The 9,782-nt window shown below is 41.6% G+C and overlaps 2 protein-coding genes across 4 annotated transcripts; both read right to left on the reverse strand.

Moving 5' to 3' along the window:
* Positions 1-2,008, reverse strand: LOC125712144 (olfactory receptor 1D5-like). Its single transcript, XM_048981867.1, has 2 exons — positions 1,719-2,008; positions 1-1,171 (listed from the first exon to the last, which is right to left on the reverse strand). The coding sequence occupies exon 2, from the start codon at positions 1,084-1,086 to the stop codon at positions 133-135; it is 954 nt and encodes a 317-aa protein (XP_048837824.1). The 5' UTR covers positions 1,087-1,171; positions 1,719-2,008; the 3' UTR covers positions 1-132.
* Positions 2,009-4,131: 2,123 nt separating this feature from the next.
* Positions 4,132-7,310, reverse strand: LOC125712145 (olfactory receptor 1D2-like). 3 transcript variants are annotated; one of them, XM_048981868.1, is made up of 4 exons: positions 7,287-7,302; positions 6,875-6,940; positions 6,224-6,279; positions 4,132-5,909 (listed from the first exon to the last, which is right to left on the reverse strand). In XM_048981868.1, exons 3-4 carry the CDS (start codon positions 6,227-6,229, stop codon positions 4,962-4,964), a joined length of 954 nt encoding a protein of 317 aa, XP_048837825.1. In that variant the 5' UTR covers positions 6,230-6,279; positions 6,875-6,940; positions 7,287-7,302; the 3' UTR covers positions 4,132-4,961. The 3 variants fall into 3 exon arrangements, with proteins under 3 accessions (XP_048837825.1, XP_048837827.1, XP_048837826.1); XM_048981870.1 differs by lacking the exon at positions 6,875-6,940 and having other exon boundaries at positions 7,287-7,310; XM_048981869.1 differs by lacking the exons at positions 6,875-6,940; positions 7,287-7,302 and adding an exon at positions 6,680-6,723.
* Between the last annotated feature and the right edge of the window lie 2,472 nt (positions 7,311-9,782).

Here is a 9,782-nt window from a genome sequence, read left to right on the forward strand (position 1 = left end):
TGGATAAATGTCCCGGGAAAATGGATGTGGTCTGTAATGTGGTCATAATGACTCGTGCAGAAACTTCCGATAATGAATCCTTATTACTGAATAAGTTAATCTTTAGTTTTTGATTTGGAATTTTTGTAAATATTAACATTTTACTACGTTATTCTTCATGTATCTTAAGACCTCATTTCGGACCTTACTCAATTTCAGGCCGTAAATGAGGGGATTGAGGAGAGGAGGCACAATTAGGAACTCTAACGCCAGGAAGTGGCGTAAGCCCTGTGGAAAGTCCTGGGAACCGTATCGACTGTACATTGTATCGAACAGCAAGGCCACTGTCACGTTGATTAATGACAGTAAATGTGGAGTACACGTCTGGACGAATTTACTGCGGTTCTCGGCTGACTTCAAGCTGGTTTTTATCAGTTTCATGTAAGACAAAAGAATGAATAAAACTTGTCCCAAATACACGAGTATTACTAAATACCCAATAACATTACTAACTGTATTGGGGAAACAAGAGATTTTAACAATAGCCCAGTTCTCACAGTAGAGTTTCTCAATTTGTGATCCACACAGAGTTAGTCTAGAGCTCACAATGACCAAAAGGAACATGAAAAAAATGGGGGCGATCCATGAGAGCACAGTCAGTTTAAAGACGGTCCCCCCCGTCATGACTGTGTGATACTCCAACGGCCTGCATATGGCCACAGACCTGTCATAAGACATCACTGTTAACGTGGAAAAGTCACACAGGACAGCAGAGTAAATCACAAACACCTGAATGAAACATCCTGACCGCGAGATTTCTTGGACGTCAGAGAGCAGATCATACAGGAACTTGGGGTAGAACCCTGAGGTTCCATACAGTCCGTTGAGACAGAGGTTGCACAGGAACACGTACATGGGCTCGTGGAGCGGCTTCCTCAGGGCGACTGTGACAATTATTATCAGGTTTACAGCGATGATGACAAGGTAGTAAAGAAACGTTATGCAGAAGAAAACGCATCTGCTCTCCCTGCTGGCGTTGATCCCAGACAGAGTAAACACTGTAGAGTTGGGCAGGTCCTCCAGTGCCATTGTTGTCTTATGTTTCATGCAGTATATATGATTCACTGATGATTGCGACCATGGGAATCAGGGAACCAGCCTCTGAACCTCCCTGGGTGGGTTTACTGTCGCTCTGGGGTAACATAACGGACAAAAGCAAGAAAGCAAAAATCCTCAGGAGATCATAGAAAATCAGCCTCAGTCCTGCACGTGCATGTTTCTAGAAAGTACCCTTAGTGGCAGAACACTGTTGCCGCCCCACCCCCACCCTGTACCCTTCAGTTTGTACGTTCACTCTATGGGTGTTTTCTGGCTTCTCCGGTGTCCTGCAGCAGTCAGTCTGTTTATTAACTCTAATTTATCTGTGCCGTGTGGCAGAGATTAGCACCAAATCCAGGTTGTGCGTCAGTCTGTGGGTCCACATGCTGACACGACCACTAACACGATACATAATTAGAATATGGATCGATTTGTGAATCTACTGACACAACCCCCATTTTCTTAATAAAATATTATCCCCAAACAATTTTGAAACTATATATAATATTCATATTCACACATACACACACACACTTCTTTCTTTTACAAATGAAACGTTCACATAGATTTACAGTACATGCATACTCTCAAACAATGCACGATATTTAGAATAGCTGCAATATGCTGGATTATATGTTTACCAGATCCTTGTTTTACTGCTGTCACTCAGCGGCACAACAGCAGTCCTGTGTTCCAGCATTACCCCGCTGGAATGCCCCTAAGAACGCTGGGTCCTCATGGGTCCTCCAGTGCATTTTCTTATTCTTGGTGGACACCTACAGTAAAATTCTAAGCCAGGAATCATACTATGGCTTAGGCCTGTGTTATAGATGGTCTCCCTCCCTGTTGCACGTACATAAAGAACATAAAGTAAATAAGACTAAGTGACCTGTTATCTGCTACCTGCGGCCACCTCTGAATTCACACCTCTGAAATTAGCCAGGTCTGGACTTTGGTGCTCCTTCTTATAGGATGTGGACAAGGGAGAGGCATTTACGGGAATTACACAATCAGTGTAATGAATACTATTGGGGGGGGGGGGGGTTAGTTCTCCAGGGCACACAAATGTTTGTTACACAAAATAGACTTAATTTTACCACCTTCATCACAAAATATTAAATAATTCCTTATATGCAAATTGTATAGTAATACCTATTGATAACATTGACTCTGACTCATCCATGGAATTGATTGACAACGCTATATGTTTGATTAAGATTTGTTTACGATTGCGAAACTGGACTAGAGTTTAAAAATCAAGGGCTGTTCCCTCCATGAACCTGACCAGGGTAAGGAGATACAGTATAAGATGGATAGATGGATGTATGGGTGGATGGATGGAAGTTTTTTCTTTAAGTGGGAACAGGACTTATCATCAGCTGTATCTTTCGAATAAACTGTTTCTCATAAGGAAAAAAAGAGACAGACATTTAACACAGAGCCAATAAAAGTCATTAGAGCAGAGCTCCTTCTGTAGAGTGCTCACCCCCCAGCCTCTCCTCCACTGGGTACATTTCATATGGTTTAAGGTGGATGCCTGCTAGCTGAAATAATATTAAGGGGATATGTCTTATAATGTGTATTGTTTAGCCTGTCAATACAAAGCCGCTTTGATGCCTCAGCCATAACCATCCAAATGGGGGAGTTGCTTCTCCAGGGCGCACAAATGTTTGTGCAAGAAAGCAAGGAAGCTGAAAAGTCTCATGCGGTTTCAGTTTCACGCCTTCAGCTGCAGCCATGTCATTTCATATGTACTGCGGGTGACTGCCTGTGACAGGTGCCTCTTTCTGTGTTACCCCAACGTTACCCCATTTTACCACTGCAAAAATAAATAAACCTGGCCTGCAGAATTAACAGGCCTGCTCTTGCCACAGGTATTAGGAATACGTTGGACAGATTCGCGTGATGCAATACCGGGCTGCCTTTGCTCTTCGGGCCTGGCAGACATGCCCCTCCCTCATTACAGGCACCCAGGGAGATTCATTTACAAGGCAAGTGTACCCTGTCGATATGGTATATTTTAGTTACAGAACATCTGATTGGACCGCAAACCCGAGGGGTGATGCAAGACAGAAAAGCTAGGTGATTAACATGTTTATCAGTTCATTAGTCATTAGACTTCAGGTCATTAGTCCGTCATATTCCCTCCATCCCCTGGATACCAATTTAAAACTATTTACCCAGGAGACCAAAAGGACAAGACACACAAATGAAGTCCTCTGTGGGTCTGGCAGGGAGGATGGAGTGAGCGAGCCTTGGTGGACCTCGGGGAGACCCTGCAATGTAATGACCTCCCTTCTGACATGACTGTGGCTTTGAGCATCAGTGACCCCAAGGAGAAGCTGCTAGAGCATTTTCTCACAGGTCAGGAGGTTGCAGATGGAGTGGAGGCGAAGGCCTCGATGATTTGGCTGAAATCACTTCTGTTGCATTCAATTTTACAGCTTCTAAGCTTGACTGCTGCTATATAGTTAAACATATATACTTTTCTATTATTGCAGAAGATGGTTCATTCATTTTTGTGTGAAATGTATGTTTACCGGTCACATACAGAAGGAACATAACCTCAGGTGCTCATAAATGTCTCCAGTGACCCCCTCCATAGAATGAAGAAAAAACAAAAATTCCTTTTGTCCTTCATTTAATCATGATGAGGTTTTTCTGGGCTCTCTTCCACCATCCAGGGGAGCAGTTTTTGTCTGACCTGACTCTGTTTGTTTAACTTGTTGTGTTCAGTCTGCATTGTCTTCTTCCTCTGTGCTTTTGTTTATTTCCTGTTTTATGTTTCATGTAATTTGTGACAGATGTGTGATATCGGTTTTATTTAAATAGACATATAAATTTATTAGTCACAAAAAAACATGCAAATGGGGCAGATAGTACGCCCCAAGCAAAGAGCTGTCAAGGAGCCAACTTAGGGTAGGTCGAGCTTCTGAACAATGACCAGCAACAAGAGCTAGTTAGCAGTGGGCCTATACTGTAGCTGTACAATATGCTACAAAAACAGACATTAGCAACACAAAACTAATGGATTTTATTTCACACATAACTTAAAGTACAGGGACGGGCCGCAATTTCTGTGCTCGCCCTGGGACACAAATCCACAATATTCACATTGTAAGCATACGACGATCTACTTGTTCAGCTACAGGAGCACCTGATTCTATGAAAGAAACAGGATGGCTGAAAAGACAGAGAGAATGGGGAGGAGTCAGGCAGCAGAAGAAGAATCAGAAACTCTCGGATATTATTATTTTTTCTTTTGTTTATTTTTAAATTACAATTTTTGTTAGTTAACAGGTCAGTTATGCCCTTGAGAGGTAAAGTGGGCTAACCCACAAAAACAAAGTTTTGACAAAACGAGCTCCAAAGTTGAAATTTTTTTTTCAAAATCTGTGTGCCTATACCCTACAATTGATATATATCATAGGTAGCACAGAGGTATGACAGAGATAATAACAACTTATCCAATTAAAAATATTCAATAAAAAGGGGGTAGGGGTCAAAAATGTGGGATAGCCCCCTTTACCTCTCAAGGGCACAATTTAAACACTTTGCCATGTGTCTCTGGAACATTTTATTTGGATTCATGTGCAGGGAGAAACATCAAAAATAGAAGATGGTCACACCAAAAGGTCACAAGCTAAAGAGGAACATATGGGTGAGAAACAGATTAAAAAGCAATAACCAAATAAATTAACCATTCCAATGGAGTCCTGAGTCCTGTACGCTAACCTGTATCACCCTCTGACAAAAGGGGGCCCTATCCTGAATGGCTCTGGGACTGCTCCATCAGCACTGGGATGGAAGTGAAGAAGGTCTCCCTGGCAACGTGGCATCAGAGAGAGACACAAGTTGCCATGACGCATGTGACACTGAATTACTTAAAATTTTACAATGTAACTAATCACATGCTTCAACACCTCATTTCGGACCTTACTCAATTTCAGGCCATAAATCAAGGGATTGAGAAGAGGAGGTACTATGAGGAATTCTAATGCCAGGAAGTGGCGTAAGCCCTGTGGGAAATCTCTGGATCCGTATCGACTGTACATCATATCAAACAGCGAGGCCACTGTCACGTTAATTAACGAGAGTAAATGTGGAGTACACGTCTGAATGAATTTACTGCGGTTCGCTGCTGACTTCAAGCTGGTTTTGATCAGTTTCACATAAGAAAAAAGAATGAATATCACGTGACCAAAATATATAACAATTACAAAATACCCCAAAACATTATTAGCTAAATTTGAAGTGCAAGTCATTTTAACAACAGCCCAGTTTTCACAGTAGAGCTTCTCAATGTGTGATCCACAGAGAGTTACACCAGAGCTTAGGACAAGAGTAAGAAACATAATAGAAATGGGAAGAAACCATGAAAACACAATCAGTTTAAAGACGGTCCCCCGCGTCATGACTGTGTGATACTCCAACGGCCTGCATATGGCCACAGACCTGTCATAAGACATCACTGTTAACGTGGAAAAGTCACACAGGACAGCAGAGTAAATGACAAACAACTGAACGAAGCATCCTGACCGCGAGATTTCTTGGACGTCAGAGAGCAGATCATACAGGAACTTGGGGTAGAACCCTGAGGTTCCATACAGTCCGTTGAGACAGAGGTTACACAGGAACACGTACATGGGCTCGTGGAGCGGCTCCCTCAGGGCAACTGTGACAATTATTATCAGGTTTACAGCGATAATGACAAGGTAGTAAAGAAACGTTATGCAGAAGAAAACGTATCTGCTCTCCCAGCTGGCATTGATCCCAGACAGAGTAAACACTGTGGAGTTGGGCATGACCTCCAGGGGCAGTGTGGACATCGTCTGCAAAGAAAAAGACTTCGCTTCATGGGGTAAATTATTAAACAATATAAAATTTGTGTGGATCTGAGATTCAATAAACGTCTTTGTTAGATCAGTTGGTTCTACATTATTAATCCATTTTAATAATTCAAATAATCTGAAGATGCATTTTCTAGAGAAAAGGACTTTCAGGTATCACATTAAACGTAATATAGTGATGAATTTCCTGATAAGGGCTGGAAGTAAATATTGCACACGCTACAGCCCTTGGGAAGGAGAACTTGGAGCCCTGACATCTCTACATGGAAGCACACGGCCTGCAGAACCACTCTCACCCCCATTCCTGGTTCCTTTCAGGTTCCTCTAAGGCTTGGTCTCCTCATTCTTAGTCCTGTAAATAATGATTGTGTCATTTACTTAATTGTTCATTTTAAGACAGTAGCCCTAACAGTATCAGTCAGTAGTTTGATCCTCTTTTCGCCCCTGCTGAGCGACGTCACAGCCTTCCCTAGAGCTTGGGCCATGAAAAGCCTGAAAGATCAATTCAGTAACATCCAGTTGGCCTGTGAAATCCCACAGGCGATTCAACGGGAATACATTTTTTCAAGATATTGCTTTATGTTTGTATGTTGCTAAAATATGTATTTACTTGAGAGATTGTTCATCTTACTTATTAATATAATAAAACAATAATTCTGTAAACACACAAAAATATACATGAAAGTCAGATTCCAATTTTTCCTTTGAAATGTTCCAGAGAAAAAACTCCTCATGAATCCAGAGAAACTTACATGCATTGTCCAAGTTCAACATATCTTTAGCAGAGGAGTATGTCTTCAGAATGTTAATAGCAATTAATATCATATCGTACATTAAAACCTCTTGAATATAAACATGAAGCATTTGCTTAGCTGACCTCTATCTTTGCTCAGATTTAATAATCTTTCCTGACCCAGTGTCTTTCTGAAGCGACTACAGTTACTTGCCTTTCTCAGTGGTACAACCGGCAAACCCAGAAGTCCAGATTCTTTATGCTATACTAATGGCTGCTTCTATAAAATATAAAAAGCCAAATGATTTATGCCGGTGACTTACTGTTACTTACAGCTGTATTTAACATAATATCAAAATGCGTGTTTTAAAGTGGTACCAATATTAATAAAATATAATATTTTACAACATAATAATAATATCATTCTAACATATTACTATTGTAGTAATAATAGTATTACTACAATATTATTATGTTGTACTGATATACTCAAATCTGCACTCATAGGCAAGTTTGCAAACAAAATTATTTGTGGAAACTTCTAAATACTCATGCATGTGAACTGAATAAATAAGCACCAGTAAATAAATAAATAAACAATAGCTATTATTATTAGTATCTGGTACCTGTGACTGCCCATCCCTGATCTGTCTGACATTATCTGTTCATAGACTGTTATCTTTCCTCTTATAGGATGCAGATAGAGAACCGGGAATTATGGGAATTATGCAATTACGCTAATGGCGATGAAGAGGGAGGGGCCCTGCACTAAGGTAGGAAAATAATGACTTCACAACAAGTAGAGCTTTTCATTCTAAAACAGCAGGACAGTCTGAGATGTCATTGTCACCATCATTCTCCAAAAACCCCATTAAGGAACACAGCAGATCTGGTGACAATTTCAGAGAGGCCTTCAAACCACCCAAAGAGAAGCTGTTAGGCAGGGAGCTCTCGAAAGGTGCTGAAGGTGTGAAGCTGACAGAAAGATCCCATCTGGGACATGAAGAGGAATGAAGCCTTCAGCAGACTGTGAAAAGGAGCAGCTGTCACTAACTATTTGGGATCAGCAGACTGGCCTGTGACCTTCTGCTCATCGGTACAAATTGGGCCTGTGTGTTGGTAATGGTTTTAGTTGAACTTGCTTATAAAAGCATAGACACTCCAGGCCTTGTGTTCACAATCAAGCTCTTTATGGCTCAGTATTATATTCATTATAATATATGGAAGAAGACACAACTCAAAGGCAGCCAAACCACAAAAGGTAAAACCAAGGAACTGACAACACCTAAGGGGAAAGTTAGGCTAATACCAAAAGACGGGAAACACTGCGAACAACACAGACGACACCAAAGACCTGACTGGGGAGCCCAAGCCAAGCGGATGCTAATGTACATGGACTAACGATGGAGATGATAACAATAGACAGCAGTGACCTCTGCTGGCCATATAGGAAAATGACAGAGAGATCCTGATAGTCATGCTTCTCATTTAACTCTCCATTTATATTTAATTGTATTTTAAAATGTCATGGATTTATGAAAATATTAAACAATAATTAAGGAATATTGGATATTTAGTTTCATCTGCTCAGTTAATAGGAGATCACTAGTGTGAATATAACAACAGGTGACATCACAGGCCTCCTGATTGTAACATATGACTCTATAAGTGCTACCGAGTCTATGTCAACATTAAAGAAAGTGCTGATAGACAATTTTAAGGCATTCTGTCAGAATTATAAACAGCCCAGGACTCTTGATTATCTGTGGGAATCATCCCTGTCTCTATGTTTCTCTCCTTAAATGCAAGGCTGCACACTGGTTAGTACCAGTCACCTCCACTCTTCCCTCACACCTTCAGGTTCTCCAGGTTTGGGTCCAGAGTTTGCATGTTCTCTGCTGGTAATGTGGGGCTGGAGACTGTCCCAGGCAGCACAGGGTACAAAGCTGGGGTATACCCTTGATGGGATGCTAGTCCATCACCGGACACACACACACACACACACACACACACACACACACACAAACTATGGACAATCTTGAGACATCCTGCTTACAGTCTGAAGACATGCAGTAGGCTAAGTGCTGTCTGTAGATTGTCCGTAGTGTGTGTGTGTGTGTGTCTGAAATTAAATATACCCTTATTATAAATACCCACTAAACTGCAGAATATGGCCTCCTTCTACTACAGACAGCAGTAATGCTCGGGACCCCAACCATTGTGGGTAAACTACTTTTATCTCTGGCTGCCAAAAGCCAGCAGTGATCCAGTGTCTGACAGCACACAGCGGTGCCAGTTAATCACAGTCCCACACTTAGAATTTCTACAACAGTAAACCCCTACTGGACCTCACATGACAGGAACAAATGAACAACCAGACATGAGGCATGTAGAAGACCTAAAGGCCTCTATGAAACCAACTTAAAGGAGCAAACTATTCATTAGATGCAAAATGATGTAATTTTCCAGGTGCTGGCCATGTGTGCCTGACCTTGTCATGCTTCTTTAATTAAGCTCCAATAACAATGAGATTCTCTTGATACTCATGGCCTACAAACCCTATGGGTGATGTGAGAGCTTCAAGTTCATAAACATGTTTATCAGACCATTAGCCATCAGGTTATTAGTCCGTCATATTCCCTCCATCCCCCGGATACCAATTTAAAACCATTTACCCAGGAGACCAAAAAGGACAAGTCACACAAATGAAGTCCTCTGTGGGTCTGGCCGGGAGGATGGAGTGAGCTAACCTTGGTGGACCTCGGGGACCCTGCAATGTAATGACCTCCCTTCTGACATGACTGTGGCTTTGAGCATCACTGAACTGACCCCAAGGAGAAGCTGCTAGACCATTTTCTCACAGGTCAGGAGGTTGCAGATGGAGTGGAGGCGAAGGCCTCGATGATTTGGCTAAAATCACTTCTGTATGAATTATTTACTTTTCTCTTTGTCTCAGTTTCCTAGAAACTCTTAGTAAATTGAGATAAACATTTATTAGTCAACAAAGAAACATGCGAATGAGGCAGATCATACACCCCAAGCAAAGAGCTGTCAGAGAGCCAACTTAGGCTGTCGAGCGTCTGGAGGAGTAGCTGTATACCAACAAGAGTCTAACAGAAGAG

Source organism: Brienomyrus brachyistius, chromosome 17 (assembly GCF_023856365.1).
Source record: "Brienomyrus brachyistius isolate T26 chromosome 17, BBRACH_0.4, whole genome shotgun sequence".
In the NCBI taxonomy this organism is placed as follows: domain Eukaryota; kingdom Metazoa; phylum Chordata; class Actinopteri; order Osteoglossiformes; family Mormyridae; genus Brienomyrus; species Brienomyrus brachyistius.

Coding starts and splice junctions, on each gene's coding strand:
- LOC125712144 (XM_048981867.1), bottom strand. CDS start 1,086: ATGAAACATAAGACAACAATGGCACTGGAGGACCTGCCCAACTCTACA.